Source organism: Mirounga leonina, unplaced genomic scaffold, assembly GCF_011800145.1.
Source record: "Mirounga leonina isolate KUSES-001 unplaced genomic scaffold, KU_Mleo_1.0 Mir_82, whole genome shotgun sequence".
In the NCBI taxonomy this organism is placed as follows: domain Eukaryota; kingdom Metazoa; phylum Chordata; class Mammalia; order Carnivora; family Phocidae; genus Mirounga; species Mirounga leonina.
Genome location: NW_023270825.1, coordinates 25,770,317 through 25,792,247, shown reverse-complemented (window position 1 = coordinate 25,792,247; position 21,931 = coordinate 25,770,317). Strand labels below are relative to the sequence as shown.

General features: G+C 38.9%; 1 protein-coding gene across 2 annotated transcripts in view; it reads left to right on the top strand.

The window, feature by feature from the left end:
• Positions 1-21,931, top strand: part of TTLL5 (tubulin tyrosine ligase like 5) — a 259,783-nt gene that overhangs the window by 88,605 nt on the left and 149,247 nt on the right. The window contains exons 19-25 of one of the 2 annotated variants that reach the window (XM_034993229.1): positions 977-1,015; positions 7,120-7,277; positions 8,259-8,565; positions 13,017-13,137; positions 15,824-15,970; positions 17,061-17,164; positions 19,764-19,891. In XM_034993229.1, the coding sequence (XP_034849120.1) occupies positions 977-1,015; positions 7,120-7,277; positions 8,259-8,565; positions 13,017-13,137; positions 15,824-15,970; positions 17,061-17,164; positions 19,764-19,891 (1,004 nt within the window). The remainder of the gene's footprint in view (positions 1-976; positions 1,016-7,119; positions 7,278-8,258; positions 8,566-13,016; positions 13,138-15,823; positions 15,971-17,060; positions 17,165-19,763; positions 19,892-21,931) is intronic. The other variant, XM_034993230.1, reaches the window with a different exon arrangement.

Sequence of the window (21,931 nt, the reverse complement as noted above, 5' to 3'; positions counted from 1 at the left end):
ATCTGTCTCCTTTTATAACATTTTTAAAATTTTTAAACAGTAAATTTTAAATGATAAAGTTTTAAGATGAAGAATGGATTAAAAGGACCCAAGGGTTAGGTAAGAGGTGTGTGGTTATAAAAGGATGACACAGGGGATCCTATGGTCATGGAATTGTCCAGCATCTTGTCTGTGGTGATGTATACGTGAATCTACACAGTGATAAAATTATACTGAGCTAAGTATACACATTCACAAATGAATACAAGTAAAACTGAGGAAGTTAAAAAAGAGAGATGTTATGTGTGTTAAATGAAAGGAAATTGAATGAGGAGACAATGTTTTAAAGAAAAACAAAAGCTAATTTAAACATAAATGGCATTCACTTCCTATGGTGAGAGCCCAACTCTAGTTCAGACACTATGGAGAGCATCTCTTTTTTTTAAAGGGATTTTTTTTTTTAAATTTTGAATAATCTATTTCTCATGAGCATCCTTTTTTGAACCCCATGAGAATTGAGATTGGTTTCCTTTACTAATACATAATACAGTTCAGTGAAAGTATAAAGAAGAGCACTGGACTCTGAGACCTAACCTCTGGGTTCCCATTTGAGCCCACTAAGCTCCAGCCTTGGGCATGTCACAAAATGATCTTATCCTACTGCTTTTTTTTTTTTTTTTTTTTAAATAACCAGGGCCAATAATCTTCACATGGTGGTTGTGAAGAATAAGTGTGATTTGATTTGTGACTGAATATACAGATGCAAGTAATTGTTATGCTTTTTTTCTAGAATTCTTTTTTTTTTTTTTTTTTATTGCTCTTCCCCCATGCTTATGGGACTCTGTTCTTTTCTCAGTACATCTCTCTACTTCTCCCCAAAGAAGCCTTCCCTGGCCTAATTCCATGTTATCTCAGGAGTGTGTATGTGTGCACGTGTGAACTCAGGGGAGAATATCTGAACAGTCCTCTAACCCAGTTGTCCTTTCTACTTCTGTAGGGGAAACCCAAGAAGAAGCTTATTGACAGGAAGAACACGGTAACTGATTTTTAAGAGTTGAGAAATTCTTTCCATGTGCACAGTGTGTGACCATGCAGGGGCTAAGCATGATATTTTATGTAACCATTTTTGGTTTGGCTCAGCTTGAATAGTAACATAAAAAATGTTTCTATTAACACTATTCTGAGGCAACTTTTTACAAACTAAGTTTGGGTTTTACTTTTTTTATAACTACAGGTATATCATTTGAACTAATAATAATAGTTTTCTTGTTTGGCTGTGTGAGAGACACCAAAGTATAAATGAGATTTCAAAACGGTGTTAGAGCCATGTTAGAGTCAAATAAGTGGTTATGGTTGGCCTTGGTATACCTGGGGCATGTAACTCTGTGCCTTATGGGACTGAGCAGAACTGCTTCAGGTTTGCCACAGAACTGAAAGTATGCAGAACACCCATGGCTCTTCATTCTGGTGGAGGAGAGAAAGGTCTTAGAGGAAGGGCTGGGGTGGCCTTGCCTAACCAAAGACTACAACGTCAACAAAAACTCTTAAATCTAAGCATACACCTCCCTGGTTTGAGACCTTACATACATCTCCTTTGTGCTGTGACTCTTTAGAAATCAAAATGGCAACAAGAAGAAAGAGACATCCTATATCTAGCTTTTAGTTTTACATTTAAGGATTAATGAGGATAAACCTGGTTTCTCATTGAAACCCCTTGAAGCGTAAATCTAATTTTTGTTTAAAGAAGGATCCAGAGAAAAAAGAGAACACTAATTACCAGTGTCAGATAGGAGAGAGGGAAATAATTTACAGACCCTACAGACATAAAAAGGACATTAAGGGAATATTATTAACAACCTTACTCCACTACTTTGACAACCCAGATGAAATGTCTGAATTCCTTGGGAGGGAACATGTAGCAAAACTGACACAAGCTGAAATAGAAATTTTGAATAGCCCTGTATCTATTCAGAATATTGAATTTGTAATCAAAAACCTTTCGACAAAGAAAATCCCAGGCCCAGTAGTTTCACTTGTAATTTCTTTCAAACATTTGAGGAAGAACAGCACCAATCTTACATGAACTCTTTCAAAAATATAGGAAGGGACACTTGCCAGTTCATTTTATGATGTCAGCATTAACTATGACATCAAAACCTGACCAGAGACATTTTAAAAAAGAAGAAAATTACGGGCTAATATCTTCATGAACACAGACAAAAATTTCTTCAAAGAATATTAGCAAATTGAATCTACCAGTATAAAGAAAAAGAGTAATACATATGACTAAGTAAGGTTTTTGCTAGAAGTACAAAGTTGGTTTAACATTTGAAAATTAGTCAGTATAATTCACCATATATAAAGGAGAAAAGCTAGGTGATCATTTTATTAGATGCAAAAAAAGCATCTTACATAATTCACATTTATGAGAAAAACTCTTAGCAAATCAGGAATAGAAGGGAATTTCTTCATCTGGTAAAGACCTTCTATGAAAAATCTATTGCTAATATCATCCTTAATGGCAAAATATTGAAAGCATCCTTCTATATCAGTAATATGGCAAGATGTCCACTTTTGCCATTTGTATTCACTTTATACTAGAGGTTGTCCCAAGCTGTACAATAAAGCAAGGGCTGGGGAATAAGAGAGAAAAGGCATACAGATTGAAAAGGAAGAAATCAAATGTCTTTAGTCTTAGATGGCATGATCTGGTTAATAGGAAATCCTAAGTCCTAAAGCCAGAATAGCTACAGGAACATGTAAGTATACCTAGCAAGGATACATGGTCAATATACTAAAATCTATGGCATTTTAATATACTCGCAGTAAATAATTTAAAAATGAAATTTAAATTTTGTTTATGGTAGCATTTGAAAATAGGAAGTTCTCAGGGATAAATTTTACAAACTATGTTCAATACCTATACAGTAAAAGCTTACTAAATATTACTGAAAGAAATGAAAGAAGCCCTAAATAAGTTGGGTAGATATGTGATGTGTATGGATTAGAAGACTTAATATTGCAAAAAAAAAAGTTCATTCTCTACAAATTGATCTAAAAATCTGGTGTAATCCCAATCATTATTCCAGTAGATTTTTTTTTTGTAGAAACTGACTATATTTTTTTCATCACCAGCAGAAATTGACTTAAAAAATTTTTTGTGTGTGTGTGGAAATACAAAGGACTTAAACTATCCAAAGTAATCTTGAAAAAGATTTAAGGTACCTGACTAAAGAAATACTATAATACTATAGTAAGCAAAACTGTGGCAAGCTCATCACTGGAACAGAATAAAGAGTCTAGAAATAGGCCTATATTTATATGGTCATTTGACTTTAATCAAAGGGCCCAAAGTCCAATGGGGAAAGGAAACTTTTTTTTTTTTTTAGAGATGATTTTATTCAGGCTATTACAATGGGAGAAATGTTCCTTGTTTTTTTGTTTTGTTTTGTTTTGTTTTGCTTTTTGGTTTTGTTTTTTTTTCTGTTTTTTTTTTTTTTTTTTTTTTTTTTAGAGAGTGTGGGGGCAGGGGAGGGGCAGAGGGGGAGAGAGAATCTTAAGCAGGCTCCACACCCAGCATGGAGCGTGGAGCCCAACACAGGGCTCAATCTCACGACCCTGAGATCATGGCCTGAGCCAAAATCAAGAGTCGGAGGCTCAACTGACGGAGCCACCAAGGCGCCCCGAAAGGAAACTCTTTTTAACAAATAGGCCTGGAACTGGATATCATGCTTTAGATTTTTTTTTTCAAAGATTTTATTTATTTATTTGACAGAGAGAGAGAGAGACAGCAAGAGAGGAAACACAAGCAGGGGGAGTGGGAGAGGGAGAAGCAGGCTTCCCACAGAGCAGGGAGCCTGACGCGGGGCTCGATCACAGGACCCTGGGATCATGACCTGAACTGAAGGCAGACGCTTAGCGACTGAGCCACACAGGCATCCCGATATCATGCTTTTAAAAATGAACCTCAACCCCTATCTCCCAGAAAAATTAGAGATGATTCATTGTCATAAACATAAAAGCTATTACTATAAAACTTCTTGGGGAAAATCTAGGAAAATATCTTTGTGATTTGGGGCTTGGCAAAAGTTTTTAGACATGACACAGAAAGCAATACCCAAAAAGGAAAAAATGATAAGCTAGATTTCCTCAAAATTAAAAACTTTTGCTTATCCTCACACACTGTTAGGAAAGTGACTAGGCAAGCCATAGACCGAGTGAAGATACTTATCAAACAAAGGACCAGTATCTAGGAAATATAATGAGCTCCTACAACTGAAGAATTAGAAGACAATAGATCAACCCTTTTACAAACGGGTGAAATATTTGAACAGACACTAACTACCAAAAGAAGGTGTGTGAGTTGCCAATACGCTTGTGAACATGGGCTTAACAACATTAGTTACCAGAGATTTGCAAATTAAAATCATGAAATACCACTAAACATCCAGCAGAATGGCCAAAATGATATCATCATGTTGTATACTTTAAATGCCTTAAATTTTATTTGTCAGTTATAGCTCAGTAAAGCTGGGGAAAAAGCCGAAGTGACCGACAACATCAAATGGTGAAGATGTGGAGCTAATGGAACTCTGATAAGTTGTCATTGGCAGCATGACCTTGTACAGGCACTTGAGAAGGAGTCTGCCAGTTTTTTAGCCTAGAAAGCTCCATGCTGAGATCTTTACCCAGAAGGAATGAAAAACATAACCACAAAACAACTTGTGCAAAAATGTTCATAGCAGCTTTATTCATAAAATTCCCAAACTGGAAACAACCTAGGGGGTCCAACAACCAGAAAGTAGGCAAACTTTGGATTATTCATAGAGTGGACTAATCCTCAGCAATAAAAAGGCATAAATATGGATACACATAACATGGATGAATCTCAAAAACATGCAGAATGAAAGGAGATTTACACACAAGAGTTCATACTGAATAATTCCATTTTTATAAAGTTCTAGAACAGACAAACCTAATATGTGATGAAAAAATTTAAGACAGTGGTCTCCTTTAGGAGGGTGAGGGAAGGATTGACTGGGAAGGGGCATGAGAACTTTCTGAGGAGGTAGTTAACATTAGAGTTCAGGTTATATAGTTTTAGGCATTTGTCAAAACTCATCAATGGGCATTTAATATTTGCGTATTTCAGTATATGTAGTGTTTAGCTCACCAAAAAACAAAACAAAAACAACCAAAACACCAAAAGCCCCATAAAACAAATACTGAACTTTAGCAACTTAATGATTTGCATGTTAAAGCATTTAGGAGTAAAGTGCACGGACCTCTGTGTATAACTTTGAAATGCTTTAAAAATTAGATGGATTGATGGATGAATAGAAGAAGGGATGGTGGGTTATATGTGCTGAAAGAAATACAGCAATATATTCATTGCAGAAACTAGGCTGTGGGTACATGGATGTCTGTTGTACAATTCTTAAAACTTTTCTGTTTGTGTAAATATTTTCATAATAAAAAGTTGGAGAAATAAAATGAGGTAAATGTAGCTAAAAGGTATTGCAACTTATTTATAAGGAATTCAGTTGTTTATTCAAAAATATTTATGATATGTCAGCCGTATGCTGGGCGGTCTCATGGGCATCTCTGACCCAGTGATCGACAAGACAAGCATGGTCGTTAGAATTCTGTTTATCAGAAGTGTTTATCACACTTTCTCCATCATTCCCTACCTCCAGTCTTTGTACTACTTGAATTTATTGCTCTATTCAGGGTTTCTTAGAAGCTCACAATTGTTATTTTAAAATATTAGATTTGTTTCATTTTCTTTATTATTTAATTGGCTAAAAATCTATTTTTATAACTATGTGCGTGGGGGGGCAGTGCAGTGTTCATTTGTTGGGGCAATGGTAAGCTGGGTTTGAAGTATTTTTAAAGTTTATTAATTTGCTTCTGGTTTCTGCCCCCATGTGTCAGGACCATCCCTATTCTTGGCCTGATTTTCTGCTCTGGAAAGAAAGTTTCTAGAAGATTTACTGTCCAGTTTATCCACTCAGAAATCCCTAAAACTCCTACGTAGACCAAAAGACACAGCCTTTCCATCATTGTCAGAGATTGAAAACTCCCAGAGAAATGAGATGATTCCTTGACCTCAAAGGGAATACACTTTGAGTTCTAGGGAGTTCAGTTCTCTGAGAGAATTCATAGTCAACCAGTTAGATCTTGAGTTCTGAGTATACGGGCAGTCAGCTGCCTGCTTTCAGATACTGACATGGATACTTCTTTTCTGACCCAGTGACCAAGAGCCCTCTCTCTCTTTGCTGACCTAGTTACCTCTGCCTGCATGGTACTTTGCCCGATCCTTGTTTGGATTGGGCCTGATACCAGTCACTTCCCTAACTTATGATTTATCTTACTTTAACTAATGCCTAATGTAGCTGCTGCCATCCTCTTCCCATCCCACTTCCCATTCACAGCCTGATTGAACTTGGCTTTGTCCAACATCTGCTGCCTTCCCTTGTCTGTGCCTCTGACTCTACTGTACTCAACATCTGGAGAGGCCCTACCACCTCCCCCCATATCCCCCTGTAACTAAGTAGACTCTAAGGGAGAAGTTGGAATGCTTGAGACTCTGGGCCCTGGTAACATTCCTAAGACACTTCTCACGTAAGTCTTAGCTCTGTGCTACCATATTCACAGGTATCAGCCATCCCTCCCCTTGTCTCAACCTCTGCTAAATCTGTATTTGTTAAATATTGTATACATTAGAAGAATATTTGTATAAGTCTGAGTAAATTATAATGAATAACAATAAAACAAACACCTGTAACCACCACCTAGCTTAAGAATTAAAGTGTTACCAGTGTTCCCAGTCCTTCTTAGGTATAAGGTATTGGGTGGCACTTTATGGGTTCCGCAGTAAACAGTCAGCCAGTATGACTGAACACTTAAAAACACTTAAACACTGTCTTCAGATATATTTTTGTTTTAACAAATTCAGACAGGCCATTAGTGAAGTTTTAACGCAAGTTCCAGTATTCCCATTTATCTGTCGAACCTTTTAGAATTCACTAGAGGTACCCTGTCCAGCCTGTTGTTGGTTACAGAATTCTGTCAAGCCGAGCCTTGGCATAAAGGAGAGAACTTTCTGAAGGCTGTAGCTACCATATTTTTTCCCCATAGACTAGCTGCTGATGGAGCACCAGAACTAAAAGTAGAGAGTATGAATTCAAAGGCCAAGCTGCATGCTGCTCTCTATGAGAGGAAGCTCCTGTCTTTGGAGGTGCGGAAACGTCGAAGACGCAGCAGCAGATTGAGGGCAATGAGGCCAAAATACCCAGGTACCTGCTGGTGAGCTTACGCCAAACTCCATTGTCCGGGTCTTGCCAGTCTGAGTTAATCGGCTTCTTAATTATACTTAATGAATCAGAACCTTCCCGATCACATACACTTAATTTTTTTGTATAGTCTTTTTCTCGGAAACTTAATTTCAAAAGGATTATATGTTTTTAAACCTCCCATTCTGTAATATTTGTACTGAAGAATAACTGTAATATTTGTACTGAAGCATATACGTTTGGCTTTTGCTCGCTTTTCAGCATCATATAACTAGCTGATACTCTAGAAATACTTGAGGTATAAAGATACATAAATATAAAGAAATACTTTAGCTTAAGTATAATGGAATCCTGAGCGTGACTGTTCAGCTTCTTCATGATTAGGTGTTAAATCTCGTTCATCCCTTGACATTGCTGAATGGTAGAAATATTTTAACCATGAGCAGACAAGGAGGAATTTCTTTCTCTCCCGGATTCTTCCATTTTTAGGTCTGTTTGTCAATGATGACTGACTGCCTTTTCCGCCCCTCCTTCCCTCCTTTGTTGAGCACCTGTATCAGGCACGTTAGTCACTAGGGTTTTCATCAGTGAATAAAAAAGATAAGGCCTTTGTCCTCACATACCTTCCAAGTCAGTGAAAGAGAAAGATAATGAATAAATGTAGGATAGAAAGATACTCCCCTGCTCTTTGTACCTCCATAAAAGGTGCCCTTCTAAAAACCTCTAACACACTGTAGAGATTACCCAGATGTTTGCCTGAAGTTGTGAGAGAGCCATCGGTATTATGCTGAAAAACATGAACTCTAATGAAGATGGGTTTTTAGAATGCATGAGACTGGAGAGTAATGTGTATGCTGTTCATTTTGTGCCTTTTTTGTGGTCTGACTTAGAGATGGGTTTTTACTAAAAAGATGAAAGGAAGGTATTGGGAGAGAGGAAAATTTAATCCTTTTTTCAGCAACATTAGTGATTCTTCGCATTTAGTGATCACTCAGCCAGCTGAAATGAATGTTAAAACTGAGACAGAGAGCGAAGAGGAGGAAGAAGTCGCATTAGACAATGAAGATGAAGAACAGGAGGCTTCCCAGGAGGAATCTGCAGGGTCCCTTGGAGAAAATCAAGCCAAATACACCCCCTCATTGACTGTTATGGTAGAAAATTCACCCAAAGAAAATGCCATGAAAGTTTCTGAATGGAATAATAAAAGTGAACAGTGCTACAAAATTGAGACTCAGGAGCCAGAGCCTAAATTTAACCTGATGCAGATTCTGCAAGATAACGGCAATCTTAGGTATGTACCTTTGGTAATTATGATAGTAAAACTGGTAACTAATATTGTGTACCAGGTACTGTGCTGGGGGCTTTGCAGCCATTTCCTTTTCTTACAGCAGCCCTGGGAGGTAATGACTGTGATTTTATTATTGTTACTATTAAGGAAACTGAGCCTTAGAGAAGTTGTTTGTCCAAGGTATGGAGTTATGAGCCAAACCCATGTCTCACTGGTTTGAGTGTCAGTCACTGAAAGCGCAGAGTTCAAGTGGCTCATGGTTTAGTGTAGGGGTACTTACTGAGTAGGGGCCCCAATATGGACAAAGTGCCCTTAGGGCAGAGAGAAAGGAGTGACTGGTCTTGCCTGGAAAGGCTAGAGGGACATTAGGGAGGTGGTAATATTTGAACCAGGCTTTGGCTGATGAGCAGGATGTCAGGAGGGCTGAGAGGTGGCAGCTGTGTGGGAGTACCAGTAGAGGAAATAAAGGCAGAAGGTGTGATGGTCCAGTCAAGTCATTCAGCCCCTCAGCAGACGCTTATTGAGCACCTGCTTTGTGCAGGAATTGTGCTAGGCTGGGTAGTTACATGGAGAGAGGAATGCAGTGAGAGATAAGACAGGGAAAAAAAAATGGATGTCATTTGATCATAAAGCACTCTAAAAGGAGCTGGGACTGTATTTTCTAGATGGATAATTTTTAAGCCGATGAATGATATGGTCAGATCTTGATTTAGAAGGTAAATTCTGGTTGCACTGTGGGTCAGTGATTAAGAGGAGAATGAAAGGCAGAAAGGTGAGTTAGGGGCTGTCACAATAGTCCAGAGCCAGGAAGATGAGGCCTTGACCAGAGCCATGGCTACCGGAATGGAGAGAATGCCGTCAGTCAATATAAGGAGCATAGGAGTTGGTTTCAGGAAGGAAATATGTTTCATTTGGAACACAGGCAGAAGGGCTCTGGGATGAAGTTGTTCAGTGGATAGGTGAAGATACACCTTTAAAGGTCAGAGTTGAACAGAATTGGGCAGTTGAAAATTAGGAACTTCAGAGTGGGTGAGCTTGTCCAGTTCACTTTAGTCCAGCAAGCACAGGCAGGAGAAAGGAGGAGAATAGAGCCCTGGGGAAAACCAGTGTTTAATAGTAAAGAGATAGGAACTAGCAGTTAGAGAGGTAGGCATCAGCCTAGGAGGAGGGAGGGTGGTAGAAGCTCCAGAATGAGAGTTCCAAGCCGTAGTGTGCCTCAGACAGCCTGAGAGAGCATGAAGAGTAACAAGAGACTCCTGCATTTCTGACCTAGGGCCAACTTGTGAGTTGTGAGAAATTGTGAGTTGTGGAAATAAGAAAGCCAAGTGCAAGCCAACTTTTTCAGAGGATTTGGCAATGAAAGGGAGGTGAGAACACATAGTGAGAGCAAGCTAAGAGAAAAGGATTTTTTTTTTTTTAAAGATGAGGATTCTGGAGCTTATTTATAGACTAGGGGAAGGGTTTGATGGAAAGAGGATTAGGGGCACCTGGGTGGCTCAGTCGGTTAAGCATCTGACTCTTGATTTTGGCTCAGGTCATGATCTCAGGGTTGTGAGATTGAGCCCTGCATCAGCTCCCCACTCAGTACAGTCTACTTGAGATTCTCTCTTTCCCTCCACCCTCCCCCTGCTCATGCTCTCTCTTTCTCTAAATAAATAAAATCGTTAAAAAAAAAAAAAAAAGGAAAGAGGATTAGAGATGCAGAAATGGATATATTGATAGGAAGGGCCCTAAAGGAAGGTGGAAAGAGGCCGCTGGAGGGGTATCTCTTACTATAAGTCAGAAAGAAAGCACTATGGGATGAATGCAGTAGTTAGAAGTGAAAGGGGAAGAAAGGCTAGGTATTTATGCATTTGGGCCTTTATTTTCTACGTTAGAGGTCAGTTCTTATATTGCAAGGGTGGGTGGGTAACATCGGGGGTTTGGGGGAGTGGGGAGATCAAGTTAAGGTTTGGAACAAGTTAAGGTCATGGAGAATAGCAGTAGTTCTGTTGAGTGGAGAGCACACCACACTGTCCGAAGACCTGGACTCTTGCTTTTTAGGGTTCACCAATGGACTGTGTGATCATGGGCTGGTCAGAGAGAGCTTCTCCACGTCTCAGTTTCCTTTTCCTTTAGGCCAAGGTATGGGGTTAGACAAATGTTTTTCAAACTGTGCTTTCTGGAGGGGAAAAAAGATTCCACTGAATTGAAATAGAAGATTTGAAAACCACTGGACTATATTCTAAGGCCCTTTCCAGCAATAACATTCTACTTAGCTGTTGTAGAAATAAATTATTTCTTCATAAATCTCATGGATCTGACTTTCAGTGAGTAAACTTGTAGTTGCCTGGTGTGTTAATGCAAATTAGTGGTTTTTAGACTCTGTTCCCTGGAGCTACCCATCATTCTGTGGGGCATCTCCGTGGCTACTGAGGGGTCTCAGGGAGGTCGTGGCAAGGATTCGAGACTCTCGGCCCTAGCATTTAGTTGTGTAATTTTTATAATGAGGATCCATATAAGCTTAATTTTTTTAAAAAAATAAGGGGTTTTTGGTTTAAATCATTCTAGTTTTCATTCTTTCATCTTTTTGGGTTTGTTGCAAATGACTAGCTGACCAAGGTGAACAGTACCTTAGGGCCAGTCTCAGAATGAACAACCCCGGGTTCTTTCAATGAGGTTTATAGAAATGGAAAGCTCAGTACTTGTTCATTTGATTTGTGGCAATGATTTGCAACGAAACAATAATTGACATCTCAGCCTCCAAGTGATAATTCTCTTATCCAAAAGACCTTCATGTTTTAGCATTAGAGGAATAATTAATAAAATCAGGTATTCTACTTTGGAGATGTCTGAAATGAAATATCGAATGTTTCTACCTCATTCGATAGCAAGTGAATTTGTGGACCAAAATTAAGAATCTTTTTCACTTATTTTGTCTTGAAAATAATCCTGTTATGGGGGTAAGGCTTTTGGGAATGGTTGAGGGGAAAGTGGCATGTGGTCTCCAGGAGAACAAGGGTGTAAGTGTTGCCCTTGTTGAGAAACATTTGAAAATATAAATTTGTTTTTTCTTTTTTTCTTTTTTTTTTTTAGGATTTTATTATTTGACAGAGAGAGACACAGCGAGAGAGGGAAGACAAGCAGGGGGAGTGGGGGAGGGAGAAGCAGGCTTCCCGCTGAGCAGGGAGCCCGATGCGGGGCTTGATCCCAAGACCCTGGGATCATGACCTGAGCTGAAGGCAGATGCTTAATGACTGAGCCACCCAGGCGCCCCTAAATTTATTTTTTCAAAATCATATTGTACTCCCATAAACTGTCCCCATTAGTAAAAAAGATGTAGCCTGACTTACATTTTATGCTCTGAAGATCTGTATTAAACTCTCAAGAGCAAATCTACTTCTCAACCTGACTCCCCTCCCCTTCAGTCCTTCTAGCACATATATAGAAGTTAGACCTAGACCTTCTTAGGATGTCCACTTTACTCTGGACAAGTCGTTCATCCTAATTTTGGAGGAACAGTGAGTAGAAAGCATTCAGTGATTGCATGTGTGAGGATTGTAAACAAAGTTTGTGTTGGGCCCTAATCTTCGCTGATGTAATTTTGGCTAGAGTGTCAGAAGGCCGATCAGCTGAAGTAACCAAAATCTCTCCTGAAGGAAAACAGATCTGCTACAAATAACAGCTGAAGCGAAAATCATCAGTGTGTCTCTGGTATTTCTATCTTCTAAACCATAGCTTGAATAGATTTCCTTATTTCCAACCTAGACCACCAAGCAGAAATCTGCTGGGTTTCTCGGTGATGCCGCTGAGGTACTTTTTACTATATGTAAAGATTTCTTTTTCCCACTGAACATCTGGGCCCGTCCTAGCCTGTCAGTTCATCTATGCCAAACTCTGTTGGACCTCACTCATTTGTTCTGGGCTTCAGCCATTCCCGTCTTGTAGTTGAGAAAAGCATGACCTTAAAATTTGGTCTCAAAAGTTCCTTTGTAGGATTTATCTATTTCCTGCTTTGGAGGCCTTTGCACACTAGAAATATTAGTTGCCATAGCAAAAGAATACTTTTGCACCAACTAATGAGTACATAAGGGACTCCAACGCAGGAAAACCTTTCTACATTAATGCATATGTTATTGTGAAGATTCAGTACTTTTCCCGTCTATTTCCCCCAAGAAAGTTATTAAAAAGTTCAGAGATAAGGTATAAGAGTAGGAAACCTGATTTCCTATTCTTGTTTGATTTTTTTTCTCCCGTGTTAATAATAGAGAAAATAAATAAGATTCTTTAATAGAAAAAAAAAATCTCATGTACTCTGCAGAAGGTATCTTTAGTCAATGACTGCATGATGGGCTTCATTTTTCTTAGCCATCCTAATAGGAGGATCCTCACAGTCCACTTTGAGTGAGGCAAGTACACATTTGGTAGGCTTACCATTCTGTCTCATAACGGTATGTTGTTTCGGATTTCTATAGCAAAGTGCAGGCCCGAATAGCATTCTCTGCCTATCTCCAGCATGTTCAAATTCGCCTGATGAAGGACAGTGGAGGTCAAACGTTCAGTGCCAGTTGGGCTGCCAAAGAGGATGAACAGATGGTGAGGCTCTTCTTGTTGGAACGTTTTTACTTTCCCTGTTTCTTTCCTTCTCCTTCTCCTCCTCCTCCTCTTCCTACTTTCAACTAGGGTAAAGAGCAATATATTCTTCTGGTGAAAGAGTTGTTCCACACTATAGATTATAGATTTACTTTAATGTGAAGTAAATCTTTGATCTGGGGCCATGTTCATTACACTCTGTTGAGGGCATCAGTTTATTTCATCCTGAAAATGGAAATTGATTGCTCATTAGACGTCAGGCACTGTGCAAAGCCCTCAAAAAGAATAACAATTTAGAGCCCTTTCACTCTTCGATTTTCCCATTGCGTTAACTCTTTGACGTAGGCACTGTAATCCCCATTTTGTAGCTGAGGCAACAAAGACCTAGAGCACGGCCGTAATTTGCCTCTTGTCCCACAGCTTGTGTGTGGGGAGACTGAAACTTGAACTCACAGGTTACAATTGTACATTATTTGCTCTTCTCTTATTTCCATGCATCAAAAGGCATATGTTTTCTGTCCTGAGGGGGTGGCGTTAACCCTGTGAAAGCACTTTATTATAGGCCCTCGGAGAATGTACCATCCTCCATTTTAATGTTATTTCTCTACTAGTTGAAATTTTATAAAGTTCTTATTAGATGACTGGAAACAAACTGTGTAATAATTTTTGCTGTGTATCAGTCATTTGAACATGCCTAGGATTTAGCATTCTAGCACGGTTATTCTTTTTGAATTGGAATGACAGGGAACTTCATGCTCTTTGGTAAGGTCAACGCTTATAGAAGAAGCCACAGTCCTTCTGTAGCCTTTTGACCACAGGGATCTGTCACCCACAAGAGAGGGACCTCTAAGTCTGAGAAAGCTGCATCCTTTGTCCAACTCAGTGGTGACCCTACCATAATTTTCAGTTCTCCACATACGAGAGGCATACGATATGCCAGGCTTATTATAAAAAACATGATGGAAATCCCAGAAAACAACTTGTGAATTTAAAGTAGCCAATACAACCCAGAGATAAAACCTTGTGTGTTGTGAATAATCCTTCAACCATCAGTGGAAAATGTTAGCTCTGCTCTTTCCAAGTGGAAAATTGAAACTGCCTTTTTGAGAGTCAGTTTGTCTGCTCCACTGTGAAAAAATAATGTTTTAACATAACAGCTTAAGCCACCCTATAGTAAAGACAGCAGAGTAGAATCGTGAAATCCAACCTCTGGTTATGAGGCTATTCCTTCATGCTGGAGCAAATTGGCACCAAAGGACAATGAGCCAAAATCAAATTCAGGAATAAAAAAGAGCTCAGAATAGAATAATCCCTGCAAGCGCTTGGAACTCACACAGGATTTCAGGGCGGGGGGGGGGGGGGGTTGTTTACGAGAATACTTAGGATCATCACCGCAAAACTTAATACCAGTTCTGTGCATTCCTGTTTGAAAATCTAGCTAGAGAGCAAACCCTAACCCATTCCCTGATGATTGCGGCGGCGGTCTTGTTGAGGAAGGTAGGGGTAGAATTGTCTTCTCTGCCCCAAGTTAGGGTTAGAGATTCTTTATCATATAACTCACAGGAGGCACATCAATAGAAGATCCTCAAATCTATCATCTTAAGGCAATTTTATCATGTTGTGGGGGTGTGGGGAGGGAAGGAACAATTCTCTTTAAGGCCCTTAGTCTCACAAAATCTCTCTTGGAAGCATTTGTTATACTGTGAGTGATCTGATTGGTATCTGTTCAGATTTCAGAATCCTTTGCCCCATGCCAAGTGAGATGTACTTTTTGTACCACTTAATGACTTTTCTCTGTGCCCCCCCGGCTCCCCACCAACTCCCTTCCCCATGGGGAAGGAAAAAAGAAGCCACCACCTCTCACATACAGAGTATTGGTTCTTTCTTTTTCTTCAACACTAAACTTTTTAAATGAGCGGTTTCTGTTCTTTATTACCCGTGCTCTTCTTAGTCTCTTCCTTCTATTCCCTTCTCTACTGAAAGTGTTCTCTTGAAGTTATCTCACAATGGCCAGATCCAGGGCCTTGTTTTGGTCTTGGTCCTGGTCCTTTTCAGCTCTGGTCTCTTGGAAGATTTTGACATGGGGCCTTTAATTCCCTTGGCTTCCATGACACTCTTTTCTCCTCGGGTTTTTTTTTTTGGTAAATTTCTGGTGTTTCTGCCATGGATTTTTGTTTTGTTTTGTTTTGTTTTCTGATTCTTCCTCCTCTTTCCTCTCTCTAAATGAATATGAATATTTCTGTATTCTTTCTCTTCCTTCTCACCTTTGATGATTTCATCTGCTCCCATGGTTTTAATTTCCACTGTCTGTCCTTGAAAGCTACTTTCCCTAAGTAGCTTTCTCTGATCACCCTATTAGAAGTGATATCTGCACTTTGATTTATTATACTACCATTTGCATGTGAGTTGTGGTACTTTTACAGTTACTTCTTTAATATATAATTATTTGCATACATATTTATTGATTTTCTGATTGCCAGCTTATTGAGGGAAGAGTACGTTTCTTTTGTTTTGTCTCTCTGTATCCTTCTTATGCCTAATGTTTTTGCTCTGGGTCTTATTTGTTGAAATGTATAGTGTACCTGTTCTCATATCTCTGTTGGGTAAACCCTTCATAGCCTGTCTTCTGTTGCTTAGCATAATCCCTGCTCTCCCCCCGCCCTCCCCCACCGCCGATGACTCTTAATAGGAGCTAGTGGTTCGCTTCCTTAAACGAGCGTCCAGTAACCTCCAGCACTCACTGAGGATGGTATTACCCAGTCGACGATTGGCACTTCTGGAACGCAGAAGAATCTTGGCCCACCAACTGGGTGATTTTATTATTGTATACAACAAGGTAGGTGGTTTATCTCTTACTCTTGTGTTTTAGATTGTCATACACTATGAGCAGCAAGCTAGAAGCCTGTGTCCAGCTGGGTGGAGAGGTCCTTCTCTTTTCTAGTGTTGTCAACCCTTGTGTGTAACTGTTACAGGGAGCTGGACCTCACTCCTTAACCTAGCTTGTCTGAAAAGCTGCTTATTACTTCTGAAAGCCCAGTGGCCATAGTTAATGCTTATCAAAAAGCATATTCCCTCTGAGTGCTATTGTATCTGAGATGAATCCTGGACTATGTGAATTTGCATTGTCATTATTATGCCTTTAAACAGTGGTGAATTGACTATTTGAGAGCAAATTAACTGTGGATTTAATAGAATGACATAATTTTCTTTCCTGAGAGAGTTATACTTTGTATTTGAGAACATCTTAGATGGTGACATCATTTTACAGACAAGACCAGGAAATGTACTACTTGGTTAGAATATTTTTCAAAGCATCTGATATCCAAAGGGTATTTGGGAGAAAAAAAGTATAGTTACTTTGCAGAAGGGAGAACTGAGGAAATTTAAATGGCATTTGTAAAGATGTGTGGAATAAACAGTAGAATTTAATATACCAAATCGATAGCTGTGATTTACTCCAGATCTGTTGAGAATTTTGGTATGTCTTATATAAGTGAAGAATTTACTCAGTTTGGATGCTGGTAGAGGAGTACCTTCCAAGACCTATCTTTCGTCTTCCTAATTGTAACAAAATACAGTATCTCTGTTGTCATACTGTTAAAGCTGCAAGGGTGAGCACAGATGTTACTAAGCTAAAAAGAACTATAAAGTTCTTTTTGAATGGGTTATGTGGGCAGAAAGTAAAAACATGATAAAAATTTACATTTATTCTGCAACTTTTATTTGGAAATTCCAAAATATTTTATGAAATAATGGCAGAGAATAATATATCAAATTTATAGGTGGCAAAAGTACATGGAGGAAGTAAGTGTCTTTACTATAAAGACAAATTAACCCAATGGTAATGAAACCAGATGATGAAGTATGCATTTATCAGGAGTCAGTTTTATCTTATTGTTTTCCTTTGTGGGTTGGGGACTGGGTAGGAAACAGAACAGATGGCTGAAAAGAAATCGAAGAAGAAACTTGAAGAAGAAGAGGAAGATGGGGTGAATACAGAAAACTTTCAGGAGTTCATCAGACAAGCAAGGTAGAAGATATTCTTGATTAATAAAAACTATCTTTTTCTGCCAGACTGCCCATTCAATTCTTAATATTTCCTTATTTCTAACATATGGATGTGAGTGAAATCACTCTCAGAATGAGAAAAAGAGTTTCATAGGCTTGGCCTCTCCATATTTCAGCCAATTATGTTGTTGTTGTCATGGTTTCAGTTATCAAAACACTGCTGCTGGGTATCTGGGCTGTATTTCTAGACAGCCTTCAAAGTACACACCACTTGAAGTGCTGAGAGAGCCCTTTGGAAAGTTGAAGTTAGAGGCTTCCAGTGTTTACTGGATCTGAATTTATCCCTGACCTATTGATGCAGTGGTGATGACCAAATTTTGCCTACATTGAGTGGGCTGAGGAATTGGCAGTTTCTCAGCACTGTGAGGGTTACGCCTAATTTATATAAAATAGAACAGGTCCTTCATGTGTAGAGTTAACCTTTAAGGATTGAAAATCTCAGCATTCAGCTCTATCTTGATATAAATCAGTCATGCCATTTTGTCCATTGACAATATGTTTCCAAAGGAAGAGGTAACAAAGGCATTTCATTTAAAATTTTGTAAGACTCACACTGGAGGGCCTTTTTCTAAAACAGAGAGTCATACAAAACTAGTCAAATAAAGGATAAAACATCTGTATCACCCCATTAATTAGTCTTCAACCATCAAAGTCACTGTGGGGAGAAGAACAGGAGAAAATCGATTCTCTCTTGGTTTATGAAGTTAAATCAGGTGGTGAGTTATATAGTCTTATATTATCATATAAGATAATATGATCTGTGTTTAAGACCTTGTACAGACCTAAGGATAGCCTCACTATCATGCGCTTAAAAACTCACAGCAAACAAAGACATCATTTTGTAGGAGTTTATAATCGTGTAATGTTACTTTGTTAACATTCTTGGGTCTTGAGTTCTATGATTGATAATTCAGGTATAGAAGCAAAACAAGAAATGGTTTCTCATATCAACATTATAAAAATCGGAAAGAAAAACTAGAGTATGTTCAGAAAATTACTCTACTTTAAAAGTTAAAAGATTAATATTCTGTTCCTCCTAGGGATCTTCAAGATCCTTATAATATAAAAAAAGAAAAGAAAAGCCAATTTTTTGAAAAGTGATGTGTATTCCCTTACCAGGCCTAACTGGATGCTAAAAATGAATTCCATGTACTAAGACAAATGATACAGAGTTGGAGATAAAATATGCTGGAACGTATTTATTACTGTTGTACATTAAGTGTTGATTGTTGGAAATTTCTGCTAGCATCGGCTCGTTTATTACATTTGGGGTGGTACCCGGATACCTCCATCGAGGTTGGTAAATGCAGATCCCTGCAGGAGTCAGGCAAGGAAACACAGATTATGAAGTGGGCAAAGATTAAGAGAAGAGGCATCAAGCAGTTTGTATTTTGACCAACCTTAACCTTTCCCTTTCCCTTTCTGTGAAGGGCCAAATAAAACACACAGACAGGCAGAGGCAATCACCCGTTTGTAATCTCAGCTGCACGTGGATCTTTAATAGTTACTTGAGGTACTTTGTGGCATTTGGCTACTCTGGAGACTGTGGCGTTTACCCTGAGATTCATAGAAGTGGTTTCCTAGGTTGTCATCACAGTGTATTCTGAAGATGGGGTATAGGTTTTTTGTGATAACACAGGAATACTTTGCCTATTTAAAGGCCACTCATCTGGAATACAGCCTGGCTCTAGGAAAAAAAAATGCAGAAGGCCATTGAGAACCTCCCACAGGTGTTGAAAAATCCATGCATAATATGTTTACTAGAAGAATCCTGTGGGCCCTCATCAGATTCCTTATACTTTCCATTTTGTGGATGTTCATAAAGTGCATATAATTTTAATATCTGAAATGACCTAGAACCATCTCGTTCCATCTCCTTCATTGTATAGATGGTTAGGGAACTCTTCATATGGTTATGCTGGTAGGTCTCCTTATTTCTGACATAGGGAATTAAAATGACAAGGGTCTCCTTTAATGAACACATTTCAGTTATCTGGAAGTGGGGGGCAAACTGTGAAGGGCCAGATAATAAATATTTCAGACTGTGAGGGTTCCTATGATCTTCATAGCATATTCTTCTCTAAAAAGATAAAAACCATTTTTAGCAGGGAGCCATACAAGAATATGTTGCTCATCAGCTTGTCAGTTTTGACCCCATAAAGTTTGTAGTTTTTTGACCTCTAATATAGAACATGGCTATCCAATAGAACTTTCTGTGTTGTAGCCACTGAGTACGTGAAATGTGGCTAGTCTGAGAAGAATCTTTAAATGTACTTAATTTTAATTCATTTAAACTGAAATCATCATATATGCCTCCTGACTACCGTATTAGACAGTGCATCTCGAATATTCACTTTGGGATGAAGAAAGCCTTATCATGCTTTAATTTTTTTAGACGGCTTTGTTTGTATTCCTATTTAACCATCTATTATTAGGGAGTTTTCAGCTTGTACTTTTCATTTTCCCCTTCTCCAGCTGACTCCATTTCCAGAATAAAATCTGGTGGAAAGATTTTCCAGAACAGCTTCCTGTTCTGACCATACTCTCTCTCCTCGTTTCAGTGAGGCTGAACTGGAGGAGGTGTTGACTTTTTATACCCAAAAAAACAAGTCTGCAAGTGTCTTCCTGGGGACTCACTCAAAAAGTTCTAAAAACAGCAACAGTTATTCTGATAGCGGGGCAAAGGGTGGTAAGTATGATGGTTTATTAATGAAAAATAAGAAGAACAAGTGAAAAAATGAGACATGTGAAAAGAGCCAAGAATCATGTGCTGCGTAAGCACTATCAGACTCCAAGATGGTGAAGTATTGCAGTGTGGGGGTCGGGGCTGAGGAGGCATTCCATTTTTGTCCTCAGAACAAGAGGGACATGGTCTGATTTTTTTTTTTTTTTTCACGAAAATTAACAGCAGAGAGCTTTTCAAGACAAGCTAATAATGGCTAACATTTAAGGGAGTGCTCATATTACTATAATCTGCTGGATGTGATCTAATTTTTTTACTTTTAAAAACCATATGGAGTGGGTGCTATTATTCAACTTCTTTATACAGATGAGAAAACAGAAGCTGAAAGAGACTGAGTAACTTGCTCAAGGATCCCCTCCACGGTGCAGTGGGATGAGAATTTGAACCTTGATCTGCCCGACTCAAAGCTTGTGCTCTTAATCTGTGCTTTTCTGCCTTTCCTAATAGTTATTTCCCATTCTTTTTAAGTTTTTTGCTTCCTCTGGCTTAGCAGCATTGGCATTTGGGGTAGAAGAATTATTTGTTGCGTGGGACTCTTCCATACCTGGTGGAATGTCTTAATATCCTTAGTCCCACATCCTAAATGCCTTTAGCTTTCTTCAGTCACTGTGATAGCCCAGAATGTTCCCACACATTTCTAAAAGAGCTCATGGCGGGGGAACTCTGTGATTGGGGATTTTGGAATTAATGTGGACCGAACTCTCTAGCTCATGTCATATGATCAAAAAATAGCAGTGATGTTCTGTTATTAAACAAAGCTTTGTGCCTTAAAGTAAGATTCATTTAAAATCTAGATGGGAAGTGTAAGACATAGGAAATCTACACCAATTCTGTCACTATGCTGAGCACTAAATTCAAGGACGGAGACTCGTTCCCTGCTGTTAAGACTACCATAGTCTAATGTGGAAATAGCGAGGACAATTGGTCATTTAAAATGTGGAGTGAGTGTTCCAAAGAAACAGTGTTAATGTTTTAAAAACTGTTTTGATTCAGAGGCCAATCTACAAAAGCCTATTTATATTGAGCTCACTGTATAATCGAATGATACTTCTAGAAGTCCCCAGGTCAGCCCTCTTCTTTGAGCTGTCCTAGCTTATCTAAGTTCTGAAGTTAGTTGATTCATCTATTTATTCATTCCTTCTACACATTCTTCCTGAGCACCTGTTGGGTGTCAGACATTGTGATGGTTGCTAGGTATACAGTGACCAGGGCTGTCCTAGGACCTTGACTTCATAAGGTTTATTGTCTAGTAGATAGAATTGGGTGAGTAAATGTAGGAAGAAGGTTGGTGGAAGCTTTGAGAAGCTCCTGTAACAGTGCTGAGGAAGAGAGGTTGAAGAGTTCTTACAATGAGGTTGGGGTAGAGAAAAGCGCGTTAACCTAGAGAGGTGAGGGCCTACAGTGGCGTTCAGATAAGTAACTTCCTCCCTGGGGAAGCCCTGACAGTATGTCCTGACAGCATCTGTTTGTACAAATGGGTCCCTGAGAATTCTGGGGTTCATGTGTTAAGGATGACCTCTGCGTAAGAAGATCTGTACCTACGTAGACCTAACAAGAATAACTAGAGAGGCAGTTGGAAGGCCCCAATTAAGGAAACAACGCTTTGACATCTGATAGTATCTGGACTGATTTCAAACATGAGCAAACACATGTGTGACAGTTACCACCACTGCTGGTGGTGATGGGCAGAAAATAATTCCTGTGTCCTCATTCTTTCATTCTGAAAGATGATAGGTAAAATGGCCTTTCTTAAGTTTTTATACGAACTAGCCCTGAAAAAGATTCTGGAGTATTTCTGCAAGTACATGATTAGCCCTGGCTGTCCTGTTTCAAAATCCTGTGGTAGGAAAAAACTAGTTTATTAGAGTGGAATTTATTTATTAGAGTGATTTTGTCATGAATATACTGATCACCCTATTTCAAGTAAACTCACTCAGCTTGCTCAAGTAAAACCAAGAAGTTTACTTGAAGATACAGAGCTATTAT